The sequence below is a fragment of the Pseudorasbora parva genome, chromosome 14, assembly GCF_024679245.1.
Source record: "Pseudorasbora parva isolate DD20220531a chromosome 14, ASM2467924v1, whole genome shotgun sequence".
Taxonomy (NCBI): domain Eukaryota; kingdom Metazoa; phylum Chordata; class Actinopteri; order Cypriniformes; family Gobionidae; genus Pseudorasbora; species Pseudorasbora parva.
The window spans coordinates 25,043,936-25,066,351 of record NC_090185.1 but is presented as its reverse complement, the minus strand read 5'-3'; the positions used below and the strand labels follow the sequence as shown (position 1 = coordinate 25,066,351).

Sequence of the window (22,416 nt, the reverse complement as noted above, 5' to 3'; positions counted from 1 at the left end):
TCATGACCATATGTCCCGTCAAGCTAAAATATCAAAACAACTCCTGCAAGTCCATAAGCTGAAGTAATCAAAGGTCAATTCTGTGGTGTTTTTGGATGCAACATTGTACATTTTAAGAATGTTTTCTTGAACATTCAACAATTAAAGCATTAATGTGGATGTAACATTGATGAAACAAGCTGCATTACAATATCAAATTACTTTTTTAAAGTTACGAGTGGTAACATTAAATGTATCATGCATTACATAATCAGATTACATTTTTTATGTAATAAGCAAGGCATTACAATTATCAGATTACACTTTTGATGTTATGAGTAAGGCATACAAAATAACATCCATTACGCAATAAGATTACTTTTTTGATGTTACGAGCGATAATGCTTTAAAAGTAACATGCATTATATTATCAGATTACTTTTTTATGTTACAGTAGTAACGCATAAAAAGTTAAATGCATTACACAATCAGATTCCTTTTGATGTAACAAGCAACGCGTTACAAGTAACAAGCGTTACAATATCAGATTACTTTTTTGATGTTACAAGTGGTAACGCATTAAAAGTAACATGTAGCCTGACAAGCCAGACCCACATCAAGATGTTTGGTCTGGAAACCCACCATAGACAGGGCTCAATCCGAGGGGCGGGATAAACGGTTGTCTTTCAAACTCCCTCTGCACGCGATAGGATAGCGCTACACCAACCAGAGCAACGAAGGTGAAACAGAGCTTGTTCATAGATTAAAGGGGGGGTGAAATGCTGTTTCATGCATACTGAGCTTTTTACACTGTTAAAGACTTGGATTCCCATCCTAAACATAGACAAAGTTTCAAAAACTAATGTTGGACGTTTGATGGAGTATTTCTGTGTCTAAAAATACTCCTTCCAGTTTCTCACAAGTTTCGGAGAGTTTTTTTTCGAGTATGGCTCGGCTTGACGTCGATAGAGCGGAAGGTCCTTGTATGGGCCGTACGGGCTCTTCTCCCGGTAGGGTGCGCGCGTGCGCGACTAGAGCGAGAGAGGAAATGCACACCCATAAACATTCTCAGGTGCAGATCCAGTCGTCCGTGAACTTTTCTGTCGCGCCGCGCTCCACTTTATTCCTATGGGTGACATCAAGCGACTTCAACGCTTCAGCACAGCATTCCGGGAAGGCAGCGCTGCATTTGAACCGATTTGAACGCAGAAATGACGGGAAGCTTCACAACATCGCTTCAGACGCGTCGCAAAGTGGATTTCCACCGTTCACTGCTGTCAGGACTTTACCAAATCATACCAAAGAAGTGTGCTTTTGACGGAGCGGTCCCAGCGATAAAGGTCCGGTGAGTAAAACTGCTTCAGATGTCTGTGCTGTTGGCTATCGTCGCATGAGTAAACATCAGTAAACGACACGATCATGTGCTTCGTCATTCAAATGCGCTAACGGTTACTCCATTGTTGTTCTGTATAACGTTACACTAGTCTGACATGCAAAACCGTTTTGCTTGCTACTGCTAAGGTTTAGTTGCATACAAAAGTCCATAAACCGAATCATGTCCTCATACACTGCGAGTAAACAAGCGCAAATGTTGACAGGCCACTAAATACAGTACATACCACAGAGACGGACGTCCTGCTGTTGCTGTTTCTCCTGTTCAATTTATTTCAGCCTCCGAATGATTCTGGATAATTATCTGTATTAGCTGAGCCCGATAGCCATGGGCTTCTCCACGATTGAGGACGTCACCGCTTTGTTGACGCTCGTCATTCTTTAGCTCCGCCCACACGATACGCCTCCAGGCGCTCGTTTTTTTCCGGAAAGACTCGGTACAGCCTATATTTCTTTTATAAATATAATAAAACTAAAGACTTTTCGGAGACATGAAGGATGCAATACTACTCTATAGGTACTCAAGATTGACATGAGAAACATCTGCCGTAACCGGTCTGCAAAACTCCGAACACATCTTCCCTTTTTAAGAATGACTTCAGTGCTGTTCTTTGTTCTTTTCTCAGAGAAAAGCTTAACTCCAATTCTTCCAGAGTCGCGGTCAAAGCTGATTCGAAAGACCGCCGCCGTTCGCCAGTTTCTGTGTTTACTAGAAGCACACAAACGCAACTCGGCCGTCGTCATTATGGCCCCGCCCACCGACTCTATACACAATGTGATTGGCCCGGCAAGAGTTCGGCGATTACAGCTCAGAAGGGTATTGAGAGTTGCTAGACGACACTCGCGGGCAGATTAGATTTGCTGCCGCTAGGGTGCGTCTAGATTTCTAGGCTAAGTAACATGCATTACATAATCAGATTTTTTTTTTTGATATTACGAGTGGTAACGCAATAAAGTAGCATGCATTACATAATCAGATTATTTTCTGATGTCAAAAGTAACGCATTAAAAGTAACATGCATTACATAATCAGATTACTTTTTGATATTACGAGTGTAACACATTAAAAGCAACATGCGTTATATAATCAGATTACTAGTGGTAATGCATTAAAAGTAGCATTCATTACACAATCTATGCGTGAAATCTATGCTATCTCAGGCAGGTGGTTGACGAATCTGGAATTTTGGTCAAATACATGATATTTTTGCTGTTTAAAACAGCCTATACGTCAAATGGTTATTCATGTAAATTTGTACTACTTTAACGAAAAGACCGAGTTGTAGCTGTTGTGGAAAAAACTAATAAATAACACCAGCCACAGCAGCAATCGCCATGTTTAAAACAAAGTTGATGACACGTCCAACTCGAAAACTCGGGTGTCAAAATTTTTCCCTTCATTACCTATTTTCAACTAGGAAAATACGTAGTCCCGGTATTTACGATAATCCCGATAGCACGTGAAAAGTGCACGTCTCAATAGCTACTACAACATCAACAGGTGATTCATGAGCAGGATGTGGCAGTCTCAGGTGTGGGTTTGGTCACGTGACACACCCCCTCAGACTCGAAACAGTTCTACACTCGGAGCGACTTGCTGACTGAATACACATGAGCGACATTTATTCAGCCGTTCATGAGGGACATGACATCTCTGGTGAGTTGATTTATGTTTTGGGCGAGCTTTAATAATATTTGCTTAGGCTAATTCAGTAGAAGAAAAAACTTTAAAGGCTTAACTTAATTAGGCGCTAGCCTATATCTTTCTGTAAATGCGCTTAGCTTGTTCATAGTTTGAACAGGGTTTACTGTGAATCCATGTGTACTTTGACATCGATTTACTAAGACTTGAAGGTATTATTGATTAAAAATAAAAGGAAGGAAAAGATAAACGACAACATTGCTCCACAGGTATTTGGACCTTTCAAATGTCTAAATGTTATTCCATTCCAAGATACAAACCAAGTGGCATTAATGTTAAAGAACGATAACACAAACACATATCTAAATCGTTTTAAATGATAAAACAAAATATGTAACGTTAGTTTATAATGAGAATGAAAATGTGGTTGTCAAAAGCATAGTTAATGTGATGAAATTCAGCTTTGGTTAATCGGATAGTAGGCTACACTAGTGAGAAGTTTACAAAGAACTGACCCACTAGTTGATTGTATGTCAATGGAAAAATAACTCTATAACTCTATAAAATAACTCTACTAACTATTTTGTGATCTAATTCGATGAAATAAGTGTGACTACAAGTGCACTCTTAAATACAAAGGTTCCAAAATGGGGTTTTCACATCCTTTGGCTTACCAAAGAACCTTTATTCTTTTCATCTAAAAGAACCTTTTGTGGAATGTAAATGTTCCATAGATGTAAAACGTTCTTCATGGAACCACTTTTTTATTTTATTTTGAGTGTACTCATTGCCACTGGAAGTGACACATCAGACCTAAAACAACTCAACATCTTCACAGCTTCTCAAGTCGTGCTCTGACTTGCCTGAACGCTAGAAGGGAATGTTCCTCTTTTTACACCCCTCTGTTTACCCAGGTCTTCATATGTTGCACCTACTCACTTACCTGTACTTTTAGTTTAAGCACAATTTTTTGTATTGTCTTGGTTTGTGAATAGATGCTATAGTAGGTACCACAATAGCATGTTGTTGTTGTTCTGCAAAGAGCTCTAACCTTAAGCTGATGATGAATGACACCTTCAGCATTCACAATTATAAAGAATATTTGTTTTAGTGAATTAAACGAACAAAAGCCAACGTGGGTGTGTTTTTCCAACGTAAGTGTTGCGCAATGTGTGACACATGTATTGTCATTGGAAGGCTGCAGGTTAATAAATCACGAAGCGTGTGTGTCAGTTCAACCTGAACCATTATAATGCTCAGGAACCATGATCTTACAGTTCATTTAAAAAGGCCTCTATTTATACCTGAAGCTGGAATTACCAGTTGCTAAATATCCCAAATGACAGTATGGCACAGGAGATATTAAATCGATTTTTCTTTTAGCTGTAATCTGTGTAATTGATTTTTCTTTTAGCTGTAATCTGTGTAATTCCCTCAACGTGTCATCAGGGTCTTTAGATGAGCTGTCACTGATATCACTTCCTGTTTCATGTTTTATGTGTGTGTGTGAGAGAGAGAGCATGGATTAGGCAATTTAAAAAATAAAATAATAATTGTTAAAGAATAAATAATTAAAATGTAAGACATTTATAACATTTTAAAATATGATTATTACTAATAATAATCTTAAAAAACATATGTATGTATATATGCCAAACGGCGGTTCACTTTAAAAAAGTACTTATTTTAATGAAGCTCTTTTTTTAATCTTTAATAACAGGATAGTTGTATCACCATGCCCTGACTTTTATTTTTTATATATAGTTTTTTTTACTTTTTAATTATTCAAATTATTTTAATTGATTTAAAAATGTGTTCATCATAAAAGAACTGCATTTAGGTCATTGTATTTACAAATTGCACTAAGGTATTGTTTTATAAAATAAAAAAGTGCCTTGATTTATTATTTAAAAAAATATATATATTATAATTTTACAGTAAATGCTACAGACTTATATGAGTTTGATAGCAATTTTCAAATTATTGTATGTACAAGTTGCATTTTAATGTATTTTGAAAAAAATGGCATAATTTATTAAACCTTTAATATATATATAATATATATATATATATATATATATATATATATATATATATATATATATATATATATATATATACATACGTAAACAACCTTTAAATAATAATTTTTCAATGTGTAGCATTAAATGTAAAAATATAATAAATAAATAAATAAATAAATAAATAAATAAATATTATTTTTATACATACATACATACATACATACATATAGTTTATTGAACTTAAAAATTTAAGTTGCTACAGTGAAGGAAATTGGCTTGATATAGAAACTCAAAATATTATTGTATCTGAACCATATATAAAATGTGATAAATCATGAAAATAGCACAATTGGTTTCACTGCGTCATCACAAATCAAACACATAATTATCCAATATGCGTTGCTTACAAAATCTTTTAATAATATTTAAATAAATGTTGTTGATTCTAAAAAATGTTTGTATTGGTTGTATTGACTAAAATGTTACATTTCAATGAACTCCACATTTTAAGGCAACCAGGTAACTTTTTTTTTTTTTTTTTTTTTTAATATTTTTACGGTGTAAAAGTTGTTGAGGTTGCTAGAAAAAGAAAGATGCTGTCTGAAACTTGTGGTTCCTGGTCAGCTTGTGTGTAAAAAGTTTTCGACCAATGTTTTCCCCCTCTGATGTCATTTCTTGCAAGGAATTATTCTTGTAGTAATTAAATATTAGCATACATCACCAAAACTCACTCTATTTTGCTGTAGATCATTAAACTGTTACTCTGCCTCAGAAGGCTATCTTCATGTGCAAACACTGCCAGCCAAGTCATTGTCTGTCTGATAAGGCAGCAATGCAATAAATCGTCTGCCTAGGTTTTCAGACACAGCCAAAGTCTACCAGCCCTGTGAGAATTTGAACAGGTGGGAGAGGCTCACCCGATAAGCTCTTATTCAGCAATAATTCGATTGGATGAACGCTCTTTAAGGCATGAGTAACAGGATGATTCATTTGATTTATCCCCTAGGCCTGTGCTTGACTAACCAGTATAACTGATTTTAATTAGGCAAAGTAGAAAAATCATGCCCACTTATTTTTTTGCATAAGCAAAGCACACATTTTCTTCATAAAACTAGCTTTAACCATGCCTGTCTTCCAAAAATGAGCTATTTTACATTTAGGTTGTTATCGCTTGATCGTGAACTTTTAGATGTTGCTCAATCGAACACGCAGACAAGAGCATCTCGTTTGAATGTAAACATTTCAAACATGTCAAACGTTGTGAACTGTCGCACGCGTCACGCGAACACGCAGAGGTGTGAGTGTGAGTTTTCAGTTTTCAGCCTCAGGCGTCAACAATTTCAGGTATCTTCATACTCTAATCCACACATGCCTCAGCTTGCCATCTTGCACACATCCAGCCCCAACTGAGTGGGAAAATCACTCGCGTTTCTTGTTTTTAACCACAAATGATCGCTGCGATCTGTCAGCTCGCCGTTTTTGTGCAACAACAATGAGTCACCGTTGAATTCCTGGTGTCAAATACAGTATTACGAGGAACGTTTAGGTAAAGCAGCTTTGAGTTGAGGTGTTTACTAAGGGATGAGTTGAAGTGGAGGATTTTGTTTTCTATTGTCATCCTCCAGTTGAAATCGATGGTTCAGTGCACTTCATGCAGGAACAGGGCTTCAGGTGAATCTTCATGTCTTTTGAAATAGATCTTTTATTAGTTTAACGTTTGTTTTTTGTTCTACAGATGTAGACTGGACAGTGGAGAAGGTTTATTTCCACTCCTTCAGCATCCCGCACCATGGACTACCACTTTTGGCCACACAAACTCTCACATGATAAACGTATATTTTGGATATGGACGACTACATAACCCAATCGACCATGGAAAAACACGAGCTGATTATTAAATATGCTAAATACTGAAGTGATCATTTTGTAGTTTTTTTTTTTTGTTCAAGTAAAGAACAAAGCCATGTATTCTCTTCTGTTGTTCTTCATCGTTCTGCATGGCATCTTTCTGGCATGTGCCTACACTGGAGGGAGCAATCTGAACAGTACCCCCCGAAAAACCATTCAGTATGAAGGTAGGAGTCTTTACAACAATGAGCTAAATATTAGCATTAGCATGTGCAAATACAGCACACAAATCTCACATTTTTTACTACTTCCCTCATTAACTTAAAGGTACACATCGGATGCCTGTACATCAACTTATTAGGGTGATTTTGACGTGACCTCTTGAAGTCTTGAAATTTTTGACTGTATCTAACAATGCAGATAATGACAATGTAAATCACAATTCTGACTTAATCTATCAAAATTATATTTAATTTATTGTTGTAAAATTTTGATTAACTAACTGTAAATTTTTTTTAAACATCCCACGTTTTGGATGCAACCCTGCTACTACATAATTCCCGTCCCTTTACTCATTAATTTTTATTTGCTCCGGATGAATGTTTCTGGTGTTATAGGGCTTGAATTTTGCTGTGTGATTGCGCGTATTGTACTTAAAGGGCTAGTTCACTCAAAAATGAAAATGTGATGTTTATCTGCTTACCCCCAGGGCATCCACGATGTAGGTGTGTTTGTTTCTTCAGTAGAACACAGATGATTATACGGGCATCGGTTGGACTTAAAAATCTTCATTTGTGTTCTACTGAAGAAACAAAGTCACTTATGGCTATATCTTGGATATCCTGGGGGCAGATAAACATAAAATTCTCATTTTTGGGTGAACTATCCCTTTAATTGTACTTATTCCCACAGATTTTGCACTCACACCCAAAGTGACTAGGCTATGGGTCTGTCTGTGCACCAGGTCTTAAAGGGACAGCAGCCTAATAAACCGGCTGCCAAATTATATTGAAATCATGAGATAATATAAAAAAATATCTACATGGCAGTAACTTTGGAAAACCACTAGCCACAGTGGCTGGTGAGCAAATGAGTACCTTCTGAGTGGGTTTAATTTGCAACCCTGCTACTTACAACACATTCTGGCGTTGTTTTTCAAATTAATATTTAATATTTATTTATTTATTTTTACTTGAATGCATTTTTATGTTTATTGCTAGAAAAATCTGTTTTTGGAGTTTAGAGAGTTCAATTTTCAATCGAGTCAATGGCATCCTCCTATATGCTCTCATATTTTGCAATAAATATAAAATGTTTTTATAATTATAATCAACATTTTAATTTTTTTATATTTATCATTTTTAAATCCATTACGCTGTTCACAGTTCTTTATTCGATTTGTAGTTTTTTTCCCACACTATTAGTGTACAGGCTTGTACCTTTGTATTTTTGCCAATTTTCAAATACTTCTTTGCTTCAAATCAAAGTTTGTAATGTTATGATTCACCTCCATGGCTTGTTGTCTTGTGTCATGGCTTATAACGATTTGATAAAGACTTTTGAAATCCCTATGGATATTAATGGAAAAAACTTTAACACTTCAGTTTATATTACTATGGCTGTTTATTCTTTAATCTTATCCAATACCTACTCTTAAAAACTATCCTACTACTATTAATAAGCAGTAATTAGGAGTTTGAGGCAAAAGTTGTAGTTAATAGTTAGATTATAGTTAGAATTGGACCCTGATCTAAAGTGTGACTGAAAAAAATACTTCCAGAACCAGTGATGCTGAAAAAAGGGGGCAATCACTGTTGCATTATAGCAAATTAATGAAAATGAATCTGCCTGCATGTTATCATTTATATGTAATATTTACTTTGACATCCTGTGGTTGCTGATCAAACATCTTCTGAAGGTTAAGCACTTCCTTTAGAGTTTAACTCTATTTGGATCGTGTTTGGGTGTGATGTTTCAATGACAAATAGAAAACTCATTGTTACTCTACATGCATGTATGTTTTTGTTCTTAGATAACCATGTGATCATGTTTAAAGAGGAAGGTATTTGGAATTACTCCACAATGCTGATTAGGGAGGATCTGGGTCTGTTGGTGTTGGGGGCGAGAGAAGCCGTCTACGCCCTTGACATAAAAGATATCTCTGTTGCCAAGTCTAAGGTGCCATTTCGATTTCCTTTCCTTTATCTGGCAGCAACATAACAATTCTTTCACCCTGTTTCAAAATAGCACATCTGTACAGTCTGTATTGATTTCTCTCTCCGCCCATCAGGTGTTTTGGAAGGTTACAGAAGAGAAACAAAAGGAGTGCACCTCCAAAGGAAAACATCCTGACGTGAGTAAAGATCTCTGTAACTGCCACACATACTCTGAACAAGGGAGGCTTTTTTTTATATGATAAAAAAAATCTTTTTTTTTTGTTTCATTTTTTTTTTTCAGATCGACTGTCATAATTATGTACGGATGCTGCATCAAATGAACGACAGCGTGATGTACGTGTGTGGAACAAACGCCTTTAGCCCCACCTGCGATTACATAGTGAGTGACATGACCAGAAAACAGTATTTTTAACAATTTATAATAGTTTAAAAAAAATATTTGAATTAAAAAAATATATATGTTTACTTAATTTTCTTATTTTCTGGAAAAAAAGTATATATTAAAAAAATTATAAAGAGAACTAAATTAAATAATTGGCTTTTACGTTGTCGTTGTACTAATTGTTTGCATTTTGTAATCAGTCCCTTTCTTCCTGGTATAGATTAGGAACGTCAGGTTTCATGTGATCCATCAAGCGTTAGTGTCATAGTGCTAAAAACAAGATAAAAATCCTTGTGTTCATTGCATTTGTTTGAACAGACGTACAGTGACGGGCAACTGAAACTGGAGGGAAAGCAGGAAGACGGGAGGGGGAAATGTCCTTTCGATCCGTTCCAGAGATCCTCTTCTGTCATGGTTGGTATGTACGGCATGCAGCTTTTTATTTTTTATTTTTTATTTTTTTTAGTTTAAAGTGCCCTTGCCATGCTTTTTCAAATACTAACATGCAGGGTTTAATATAGCTTTCTGTGAATGTAAAAGGTCTGCAAAGTTTTAAAAGTGCTTGACAAATAAAGTTATTGTTTCTTAAAAGGAACAAATAAATTTTAACTGCAAAAACGAGTCATCTCCAGAGCAGAGTAGACCAACCACAACAGACTGGGCCATCTGACCAATCAGAGCAGAGAGGAGGGGTTTAGAGAGACTGACTGTTCAAACTTTCAGACTCTGAGAAAAGGTGTGAGAATTGTAAACCTATTGTATGAGGAGGTGCAAAACAAAGTTAGGAACCTTTTAAAATAGCAAAATAGTGGCACTTTAATTGCATTGTGGAGGGGAAAACGGTTATATATAATTATTTATGTTTATTTTTTTTATTTTTTTCCATAGGTCAAGACCTGTATTCTGCCACGTCTTTCAACTTTCTGGGTTCAGAGCCAGTCCTACTCCGCACCTCTCCCAGTACACTGCGCACGATGTTAAAGAGCTTCAATGGTATGTCACATCCTGGAAAAAAAGGGTGCATCTCAATCAGCTCCCCAGTAGTCAGGACACTGATCAGAGAATCACCCTGCGTCCCAATTCGCATACTATCCATCCTAAATAGTATACGAAAATAGAATTAGTATGTCCCAAATCGTAGTATGTTGAAAAGAGTATTCCAAAGATTCCCGGATGGTTTACTATTTCCGGTCCGAATTCAAAGTATGGATCGATGGGCACTCTTACGGCTGATATTGCCCACAACCCATTGCGAGTTGGACGAGGATTCGATTAGAACTACAAACGCGGATAAAAAGCGTTAAAAAACTACAAACATGACGGATGTGCGAGTTCGACGGTTAAGTAGAGAAGTTTAGATAAAGGGGTTTGCGTGTTTGAGTTAAATCAATTTTTAACCTGACAAAAATATATTTATTCAGTGTTGTCCACATTATATTTCACCTGCAGCAGCATTGTGAACTTTTGTAATGACACGTTTGGCCATTAACTTTTAAATGCATCATTATGTTTAAACTGCAAACACATGCGGAGAGTCTCTGCATTAAAGACCCACAAATGGCAGATCAACGAGCGGCTACATTTTGTCTCCGATACGGTAGGAGATTAATCTGAATGTGGAGGATTTGAACTGTGACGAATCTGACGATGATTGACAGGGCAGATAAACGGTGACGGGATGCACGTAACTAAGCAACAGAGTCCGTTAAAGATGGCGAAGTAGTATGTCCCGAAGCTTGCATACTTTTCTGCTACACACTCAAAAGTATATACTTTTTCTTCACAAAAAGAGTACATACTTTTAGGACGTAGTATAAGTAGGCGAATTGGGACGCAGCATCAGTCAATGGGCTGACTCCCTAATCCAGGGGTCCCCAAACTCGGTCCTGGAGGGCCACTGTTTTGGAGAGTTTAGCTCCAAGCCAATCAAACATACCTGAAACAGGTAATCAATGCATTTATAGGCCCTAGTAAGACATTGATAAGCTGGTTCAGGTGTGTTTGATTGGGGTTGGAGCTAAACTCTGCAGGACAGTGGCCCTCCATGACCGAGATTGGGGACCCCTGTCCTAATCAGTGCTCTGACTACTGAACTAGGGAGCTGATTGAGACAATACCAGTAATTAATTACAGGCTTTTATTAGTCTAATTGGAGATTAATGAAAGGCTTTGTGTAAATGTTCTAATGTCCATGTTAATTATATAATCAGTAATAATGTCATAATTTAATGATTGTTTTGAACTTTTGCTTTAGATATTGAGTAAAGGAAAAAACACTCATTTAAAACAATGGCATTAAACCAATTTAAAACAATTAGAAATGTCTCTCGGAACCATTATTTTTATGCTATCATAGTATTTAATATTTTGAATTAGCTTTTTTGAATTAATATCTTCAGTTCTCATTTTATTTTAAGTTTTAGTAATTATGTGCTTTTGTCATTTTTATGTTTTTTAATTAATTGATTATAATTATTTTAGCTTTCATTTATTTCTATTTCAGTTTTAGTAATTTTACTTCAACTTAAAGTTAGTAATTTTTTAGTAATTTACTATTTAAACTTTGTCAATTTTTTGTCATTTTCTTCCACGTATTTTAGTTAGTTGCAATGGAGCATTTCTAATTGTAAGGTTTCTTTTAATGTAAGGTTTCTTTTATTTAACTTTTACCTTTATTTCAGTTATAGAAAGCAATTTTTAGTTTTAGTTAACGATAACAACTGCTCGGAACAAAGTGAAAAAAGTCACATTTCTCTACCCACTCAAGAACCAAGCTTCATCTACATGGACATGGTCCCAGAAAGTGAGGACAGTGCTGAGGGCGATGACGACAAAGTCTACATGTTCTTCAGTGAGAACGCCGTGGAGTACGACTTCTACAACAAGCTTGTGGTGTCGCGTGTCGCCAGAGTCTGCAAGGTAACACTTCAATGATCCATTTTTATCCAGGATTTAACATATTTAGCCCTGATCATGTAAAAACTTTTATAATTTTCCCTTTTCACAGGGCGATATGGGTGGTCTAAGGACCCTACAAAAGAAATGGACCTCCTTCTTGAAGGCCCGTCTGGACTGCTCCGTCCCAGAGCCCAGTCTGCCCTACGTCATACAGGACGTCTTCCATGTCCGTCACAAGAAATGGAGGAAAAGTGTCTTTTACGCCGTCTTCACCTCTCAATCGTAAGTTTGACCAACGTGATATATATATTTTACTCATTCACATTTATTCTGTATCCGAATCACTCATTGTTGTGTTTGTGTATGCAGGAGGTCGACAGATCAGTCTTCAGCGGTATGTGCATTTAATGTAACCGATATCAGTGAGGTGTTCTCTCGTGGCAAATTTAAGACAGAAGTGACCGTGGAAATGTCTGATGTGAAGTGGGTCATGTACAACGGAGAGCTTCCTGTCCCCCGACCAGGATCCGTAAGTGGTCATTAATGGTCTTATGTAGTCTTTAAAGGTATAGTTCACCCAAAAATGTAAATTATCCCATGATTTACTCACCCTCAAGTTATCTCAGGTGTGTATGACATTTTTCTTTCAGGCCAAATAAAGGCCTTCTGAAGCGAAGTGGCGCGTTTGTGTAAGACAAATATCCATATTTATAGAGGTGGTAAAACACATTCTTTCTTTACTATAACAGGGATTCCACGAGGTCATAAAAACGTCCAGATTTTCCATACAAGGTCATAAAAACATAAAAAGAAATGTAAGGCCTAAAAAGTCTTAAATTCACTGAAGCATTGCGTTCTAGGTCTTAAATAATGTTAAACAGGTCTTCATTTTTCTACGTCCATGTAACGCTACCTCATTGAAATGCTCTCGCCTCCCGCAGCGCTCGCGCACGTGTGTGTGTTTATTCTGTGGTGTTGTAGTTCTTTCTTTCGCTAGTCCAACTATTGTTCGCTGTATTAGAACTACAAATTAGACCAGTATGCATCTTGTATTGCAGCCAATCAGCTTTTGTGTTATTGGCACGAGCCTCTATCTGATCGTACCCCACAGACGCATAAAATGGATTTTATTCTTGAGTTGACGGTTCTTTCAGTTTCGTGATCGTGAAAGCGAAGGTGAATCTTTCTCATCATCTTGCATAATGTCCATATACCAATATACCCAACTGCCAATATACCAATATAGACCAATATACCGATTGCACTAAAAAGAGTTAATAACAGTGATGTAGACTCCAAAACTCCGATATCAGAATGTGTGTGTTTGCTGTCTGTCAGTGCGAGTGTATTGAACCTGTTATTTCTAGGCTCATTAGCCTACTCTTGAACGATCAAATATACACAGTATGCATGTGTCCATATCCTGAGTTAAGTAAACAAGTCTGGGATGTGTCAGTAAGTACTGGATTTGCGCATTAGTAAGTTCTCAAAGTGAAAGCAAACTAATCTATCTTAACAGCAACACAAACGGGGAAAACAGCACTGTTTGTAGATGTATATCTTTATGTTGTATTCATTTGTCCTATTCTGACAATATGCTGTTGTCATTTGTTTATAAGTATATATTTTATTACTGACAAGTTTACTTAAATAATACTTGAAAACCTTTTTTTTTTACTTTTATTAAGCAATTACTTATTGCTGTGGTTTACTTGTAAGATTTTAGTCATATTTCCCACCCCAAGTGATCGTGTTATTAAAGGGGTACTTCAGCGCTGGGAAGATGAATCTGTATTTAAACTGGGTCATCAATGTAGTAGAAATGTGAAATTATTTTTGAATTTGGTGCCTTCTAGACTGAGAAAAGACAGAACATGTATTTTTGTCTCATGGGGATGAAAGACTACAATTCCCAGAATGCTTCGCTGCCCTGTGAGGCAATTCCCAAAGCTACCGCTACTGGATTACTGTGACTGAGTTGAAGACACTACAATTAAAACCTGAACGTGTCTGTTAAATATAATGAGTGAGTCGCCGCGCGAGTATCACAGCACTGATCACTAACTGCAGGAGTGAGAGAAATGAGCTCGTGATGACAGCTGAGGTAATCGCGACTACACTCGCGGCATACATTCACAACGCGAGTTCAGTCTGGCGCTTTTCAGTTCATGCCTTTTCAAGCTTAACTTTCATAGAAATTAATTTGAGAAGTTAAAACACTTACATTGCTCACCATAGCTCCGTTTAAATGAGTGCCTGTAGCTGCCTGCTCCTGCTGAGCTCTCCCTGCGAGCTGAGTGTAACCCATGAGTGTAACCCATCCCCCACGCGCGGATTCAAAACATGCGGAAATGGCTCCCTCTGCTGGCTGTAGTCTTTAGCCTTATTCCAAACATTCCTTCTATGATGCAAATATTGTCAATTTGCATCATAGGAGGAATTTTTCCAGAAATAAAATGCATAAATCTCTTGTCTCAGGGGGATATAAGGAGGGAAAGCACAATCATTTGATTATACTTCAGGGTTTCTACTGATACAAAGCCATATGCTAATCGCTGAAGTAACCCTTTAAAGATAGCACACCACTGGACCAGCCTCTTTTTTTTTGTAATCCGAACAAGATTCATGCATTTTATTTGTTTTATTACCATGTGTGACTATTGTTATGGTTAATGTGGCATCCTAATTATAAAAAAAAAAAAATGTTCGCAAATTTATGGAAGTGACTACCACAAAATAAAATAAAAAATAATTTTGATCAGCAAAAATAAATGTAACGTGTGTGTGTATATATACATATACATATACATATACATATACATATACATATACATATACATATATATATATATATATATATATATATATATATATATATATATATATATATATGCATGCTAATCCCGGTGGGATTGAGCTATGAATAAAAAGATTACTAATACTTTGTTCAATTTAAATAAATTATTTCCCTTTGCAAATAATTTAGTGATTCTGCATTTCCTATGCATGTTTTTTTTTTATTGCGCGATATAGGTCTTAAATTTAATTCATAATGGTCTTAAAAAGGTCATAAAATCAACAAAATCAACAAATCTTAAATTTGACTTGGCAAACCTGCAGACCCTGTATAATTGCCTAATCAAACACAGAACCATGTTTAGCATGCCTGTAGATAAGCAATACATAAAGGCTCTAATCAAAGAATAATTTACACTAAGTCCAAGCAAGTTTGCTGTTGAGATTTAAAAAAAGTTTGTAACGTTAGGTGTTTGTCGGATAACATTAAAGGTACCGTTCTTCGCGTGTTTTCGAAGCTTTGATTATGTTTACAGTGTGCAATATAACATGAGTTTATGTTTCGCGTGTAAAAAAACCACAGTATTTTTCACACAATTGACTTATCTGTACAGCACTGTTTCCTCTGTCCTAAAAACGGCCTGAGGATTTCCTTGTTCTATGAAGTCCCTTCTTCAGAAACACATAACGAGTTCTGATTGGGCCAGCGCTTCCCGTGTTGTGATTGGACAGCAGCTTAGCGAACTTTGCCCGGAAAGGTCCCGCCTCTTACCATAACGGAGAGATGCAAGCGCTGAATGTCCCCCATTTTGCGTGTTCTTGTGGGCGGAGGGTTAGTCAACAAACGGTTCTAGTGATGTCATTCCTGAAGGAAGTGCAGGGGTGAAGTCCGGCCGTTCACTATAGGCTTTGAAAGGGAACTTCTGTTAAATAAAATATCTTGCTCGGCATTGAACTTTGAGCTTTATAATTTTACAGGTATTATTTATGCTCTAACAGCAACATTACACACTAACTAAAGTTTGAAAGATGGAATCGCGAAGAACAGGACCTTTAAGTGAAGTGAATAAGCATTTAACAAACTGGTTTGCGGAGCCAAACAGTGTTGTCATTTGTCTACTTCCTTGCTACAACATACAATTAACAATACAAACTATAACAGGAAAACACATTGATGAAAAATAAATCATACTTACAGGTTGTGGCCCGTTTTTAAAGTTGGAACTGCTCCATCTTTAAGGACAAGCTGTTGTGCGAATCCTGCATTGAACTCGCGACGATTGTGGAAGTTTTCCTCTGTAAAATGTGCAGCTAAGAGAGCGAGATTTGGATAATAATTATGAGGGGCTGAGTTAAAATAAATTTGAACCATTGATCCCAAACTCCCCCATCCCTAGGAAGGCTGAACAAAGTGGACCTGCAATCCGGATGAAAATAACAGCGTTTCGTCTGCAACTAACTATACTACAACAACAATAAAAAATAAAAAATGGCCTCGCCCCTTTTATTTTATATTCTCGGAGGAGGGGTTTATGTAAATTTTGAGGCTGGTGATGTCAGCAACCTTGGAGTAATATCTGTAGTCCGTACTGGCCATTTGCTGTAGTCCTTAGACAATGATTTCTGTAAAAGCAAATATCTCCCTTTGCTTTAAACTTTGAGGACGTTGTTTATGCTCAAAAGTTAAAGTTAGAAAAGTGAAATCGTGTTTTACCACCCTTTAAAATTTTACAAACTGTAATCTCTAACTGTCCACTAACTGTCGTACGCGCATTCACGGGAGACTGGCGTTCCAGTGTAGGACGCTTCGGTGAGAATATGCTATTTCTCACAAGAACCAAGTTTTGTTTTGCTCTATACTCCGCATTTCCGCATTCGTCACCGGAACTTGCGCTGTGTCTACGTCATCTGTGTGGAGTACTTTTATAATGGATCGATGCAATTTAATGGACTTCAAAACAGAAACAGCTATTCACTGCCCTAAAGCTTGGAAGAGCCAGGACATTTTTCTTATGACTCTGATTGTATCCGTCTGAAAGAAGAATGTCATATACACCTAGGATGATTTGAGAGTGAGTAAACCATGGGCTAATTTTTATTTTTGAGTGAACTAACCCTTTAATGTGATGCATGCAATATCTTAAAATTTTAAATTGTCATCATTCAGTCACGCTCAACTTGTTCCAAACCTGTATACATTTCTTTGTTCTGTTGTAAACAAAGGGAGACATTTAGAAGAATGTTTGTAACCAAGCAGATCTCACCCCCCATTGAAAAGACATACTATGGGAGTCAATGGGGGCCGAGATCTGCTTGGTTACAAACATTCTTCCAAATGTCTCCCTTTGTTTACAACAGAACAAAGAAATGTATACAGGTTTGGAACAAGTTGAACGCAACTGAATGATGACAGAATTTTCATTTTTGGATGAACTATCCTTTCAAAATATTATAATCCCATGGTATATAATAACATGGTATTTAAATTCTACTGTAATGAATGTCAAAAAATATACTAATATTATGAATATATATTTTAAAATATTTTAATGGAGTATATTGTGAAATTATATTTCATTTTTTTTATACCTTCTCCTCCATCTTATTTCCATGTGCAATGTTCACAGTGCATCAACAAGGCAGTGAGGAATTTGGGAATAGAAGGCTCGCTGGACCTCCCTGATAAAACCCTACAGTTCATCCGAGACCGGCCTCTCATGGACGACGCTGTCCGTCCAATCACAGGCAAGCCCCTGCTGCTCAAGAGAGGCCCGCTGTTGACCCGCCTAGTCGTAGACCTCGTAACAGCATTGGACGGACAATCCTATTCTGTGATGTTTGTCGGCACAGGTGAGATTCCCATTAGCTTGTAGTGCAGAATAGATCTTTAAAGTCAGTTAGAGGGTGTGTGTAAACTGTCATTCAGAAGAATGTTACTTGTACCTTGGACGGACCTGTTTGAATCACAACCTATTGGAATTTGTTGTTGTTTTTGTTGAGGAGTGTTGAAAAGCGTGATGTAGATGTCAATTGTTTTCTGCTTTCCATCAGAAAACGGATATGTGCAGAAAGCAGTGAACTATGATGGAGAAATGCACGTCATTGAAGAAGTTAAACTGTTTCAGAACACTGAGCCGATAGATGTCCTACGACTTCACCAGAATCAGGTAATGAAAAATGGGCTGATAGATTTTTTTAAATTCTGATTCATTTGGGTATAATGTTCATGTTTAGTTATAATGGCTATTTTGTTTACATATGAAAGTGATTCTCTCTCTTCTAATGCTGTACAGTGCACTGATTCAAACCAGTAAATCAACTTTAAACTAAAAGAACTTGTTGGGTGAATCATACATTTCTAGAATTTGGCTACACTGGTTGTTTTTTGATTCAATAAAAATAACTGGTCAGTTGTTAGTGAATCAAACTAACATGATCACGTTGTGTGTTTGTTGTTGTGTCTAAAAGACACTTATACTAGTGTTTATTTGAATATAATGTAATGACTCGGAGTAATAACTCTTAATTGTTAAGGATTAGAAAGCCAAAGTGGTATAATTTTTAGTTTGTTCATCATGAAAAAAGGCATGAATCAGCACGAGTTGTCTGTCTGGTCCAGTTGTATGCAGGCTCTGCGTCTGGGGTTGTCCAGATGCCCGTCAGCAACTGCAATCGTTACTCTTCCTGTCTGGACTGTGTGCTGGCCAGAGACCCTTACTGTGCCTGGGACGTCACAGCTCTACAGTGCTCTAGATTACCCATATCACCTGAGGATGCAAAAGGGTAAGACACTCACACAAGGAATGACTACCTGTCATGTCATTCCAAACCTACATGACTTTACTGTCATGTAATAATGTAAATCATTTTAGTAGATTTATTAAACTTATTTTGTTTTCAAGCAAATAACTTACATTTTTAGTTTATTGAATTTTAAGTTTAAAAAAAGTGTAGGGCCCTATGAAATCCATTTTTTTTTTTTTCCCAAATTCCGTTTAAACTTTTTTGGATCCCGTTTTCTTTCTTTTTTTGTCATTTTTTTTGACTCCATTTTAATGGTTCAATTTAATTTTAGTAATTAAAAAGCATGTTGAAATCATGAGACGGATACAATTCAACAATTTATTACAAGTTTTTTATTTTTATTATTACGTTTAGGGCTCTATGAAATACGTTTTTTTTCTTTTCTCAAATTCTGTTTTATTTTTACCAAATTCTGTGTTTTTTTGTTTTAAGTTTTCTGAATTCCATTTTAATGGTTTAATTAAATTTGAATAGTCAAAAAAGCATTTCTAATTAATTGAATTCATAAAAACAACAATTTATTATTTTTAAAAATAAAATGAAATTTCTAAGAAAAGTTTTTTTATTTCAGAAATTCTGTGTTGTGTATTTTGAAATGTTCTGCCAATCAAATGAAGGCATAAAACATTTAATTTATCTTTAAATCATAAAATTAAACAAACTTGTATTAAAATAATATCAATAATATCAATGATTATTAAAACTATTACATTGAGACGGCTAAATTCTGAATTTCTGTCTCAATTTTTAAGTTAAACCAAACTTTTGACGGGTCGCTGTGAAGACCTGTGAGTTTGTGTGTTTATGATATGAAGATAGTTTTTAAATGAAACGGTAAAATTCTGATGAAGTCTCAGAACAGCTTTGGAGATGAAGTTCATGCATTTATGTGAAACCATTTTTTGATACAAAGACACACAGAACATTAACAATACATATTTAAATATTCTTTTTGCAGTTTAATATTCACAGACACTATAGTCTAAATCACAATCAGTGTACTGACCTGTCTTTGATTTATTCATCAAAAATATTTCCAATTCCGTGTTTTTTTATGACTGGATTCCTTCTGTCTGCTTTTTTGCATTGTGGGAATCATAGGGCCCTATAAGTGATTTCTGAGAAACAATGTTGATATTCATTCCTCTGCCCCAAAGAGTGGCTTTTTTGTAGCTGCGTAAATCATTCCTTTAACCACCACTTTGCATATCTAATATCTACCAAACTATATTTAGGTGTCTATAACACATTTTCTGCATTTCAGGAAACTGATACAAAGCCTGAAAGACGGGGATGCCACCCGATGCCCAACAGGTATGTAGTACCTTTTTGTTTTCATGCGGAATTAAAATCAGGGCTTTATTTAACATGTTTTCCCCTTTATCAGTTATGGTGGAACCAAAGATCCACACCCTGGTGCTGGGAAACAACATCAGGCTGCTGTGTCGAGCAGACTCTAACCTGGCCCAAGTCAACTGGAACTTTGCTGGAAAGCCACTCCTCTACTCAAACAGGAAGTATACTATTTATAGTGATGGCCTCCTTATCAACAACGCCTCAGTCACTGATGCGGGACACTATACATGCACGTCAGTCGAGTGGATGAAAGAGAGGCGGTACACCCAAACACTGGCCATTTATGACTTGCGTGAACAGTTACCAGTAGATGTGACGGATAAGATTAAGACCACTCTGGGAGCCCTTACTGAAAGCTACACAACAACAACAGCTTTGCATAAAACTGAAGAGCCTTCGTTATATTTTACACAGAGCAGTGAGAGGAAATGGATAGTGATGCAAGTGGCGCTGGCCGTGATGTCCATTATGATGGCCTGTCTGCTGATCTGGAACTTGTACATGGGCCACATCTCTCCATTTATGTGCTGTGGGAGACAACCAATCAAAAGCCCCAGGAATATTCCAGAAAGGGAATACATGCACACAGGAAATGATGCCATGGACAGTAAACAGCAAATGGTCAGGTTGTGTGTCACAACAAACAGTAATATTGAAGCAACTAGCTTTCACAGGAATAACCCCAATGGGGATACGTCAACAGACATTCATATTTTTAAGTACATTACGGACGAATCTGAGATTTAAGTTTTTTTATATATATAATATTTGTACATATTTATTTTTCTATTCATAATAAATACTTTTTTTTAAAGATTGAAATAAATTTTAAACTTTAAGAAATATGAGGGTAAAACTTTCAACCTATCAGCAGCTGCATCTGAAATTGCATACTATCTGCGAACTGTCAGCACCTAGGCCAATTCGTTTCTTTATGAATGTCAATGTGATTATAGAAAGTCAGTATTATTTGGTGCCGTGACCCAGTGTTGTACTCGGGCACACATTTCTTTACAACACTGTCTGTTCTCTCTCATCTGTTTCACCTTGATTAATATTATGAACTTACATACTACTGAGACATACTATTCATTTCATGTACTGTTTTTCACCTATTAACTCTTTTCCACCAGTGTTTTAAAAATTTTTTTTGCCAGGCACGCTAGTGTTTTTGCTAATTTCACAAAAGATTTATGACCTCCAGAAAATCAGCATCTACCGCCTCACTATATGAAGACATGTATGAATGAACTTCATCTCCAGAGTTTTTACTTCATCAGCAAAGTTTAATTTGAGAAAAACTATTGTCTTGTCATATAAAAACCAAGCGGCAACCTCCCGCGATCTCTCTTGAAGCCAATATGGAAGTAATGTAAACTGCAATTCATCGACTGGCCACTAGGGACAGGCTCCAGAAGTGAGCAGAATCTCATTGAGCCCCATGTTAAAATTCCCATTTTTACAGCAGAAAAAAAAACATGTTTACAGCCTGGTACAAATTGTGGTTTTGGCCTATACGGCTAATTTTGCCCTTCATGAAAACTGTGAGGGGGGTGAATTTTTTTATAACTCATTCGTTTACAGTATATAAAGCCTTAAAGTTCTGCATAATTAAGGGCGTGGTTACTTTGAGTGACAGGTGGATAACCATTTATCCACCGTCTATAGTCATTGCGTCACCTAAGCTCCGCCCACATCCCGCCTTTTTGCCCATTTTCTGTTATCCGGGAGTGACACGCGATGACTCGCTCGCAAGATGGCAACGCCCAGCTCACCCATATTTTACGTTTCAGAACGGCTTATCTGAATCCAATGGGTGATGTCACGGACGCTATGTCCATATTTTTTTACAGTCTATGATAAAAACATAACTCAAAGGTCTTCATGGCAACCAGTCAAAATAAAAGTTTGGTTTAACTTGGAAGAAACTGTGACAGAAATATTACTGTTATACAGTAGAATTTAGCTGCAATGTCTTAATGTAATATCAAAAATTATTACTTTTTTTAAAAGGAATAATCACAATTCTTCCATGTTTTAATTTTAACTGTAAAGCACTGTTGTGCAGCGCTTTAACAAAGTTTAACTTCATATGATTAAAAGATTCATTAAATGTTA

At 36.4% G+C, this 22,416-nt stretch overlaps 1 protein-coding gene across 1 annotated transcript; it reads left to right on the top strand.

Annotated features, from left to right (window-relative positions):
* The first annotated feature begins 2,909 nt into the window (after window positions 1-2,909).
* On the top strand, window positions 2,910-22,254 carry si:ch211-129c21.1 (uncharacterized protein LOC563087 homolog). The gene is made up of 15 exons (XM_067414843.1): window positions 2,910-3,028; window positions 6,773-7,112; window positions 8,918-9,063; window positions 9,176-9,238; window positions 9,343-9,441; window positions 9,763-9,862; window positions 10,333-10,437; window positions 12,212-12,363; window positions 12,452-12,624; window positions 12,712-12,871; window positions 17,766-17,988; window positions 18,190-18,305; window positions 18,758-18,921; window positions 20,207-20,256; window positions 20,330-22,254. The coding sequence occupies exons 2-15, from the start codon at window positions 7,001-7,003 to the stop codon at window positions 21,043-21,045; spliced, it is 2,379 nt and encodes a 792-aa protein (XP_067270944.1). The 5' UTR covers window positions 2,910-3,028; window positions 6,773-7,000; the 3' UTR covers window positions 21,046-22,254.
* The last annotated feature ends 162 nt before the right edge of the window (window positions 22,255-22,416 follow it).

What these genes read in the sequence shown, in the direction of transcription:
- si:ch211-129c21.1 (XM_067414843.1), top strand. Translation starts at nt 7,001, where the DNA reads ATGTATTCTCTTCTGTTGTTCTTCATCGTTCTGCATGGCATCTTTCTG. An exon ending in CCAAAGGAAAACATCCTGAC is followed by an intron (nt 9,239 to 9,342) that starts GTGAGTAAAGAT and finishes TTTTTTTTTCAG; the next exon opens with ATCGACTGTCATAATTATGT. An exon ending in TACGACTTCACCAGAATCAG is followed by an intron (nt 18,306 to 18,757) that starts GTAATGAAAAAT and finishes TGTCTGGTCCAG; the next exon opens with TTGTATGCAGGCTCTGCGTC.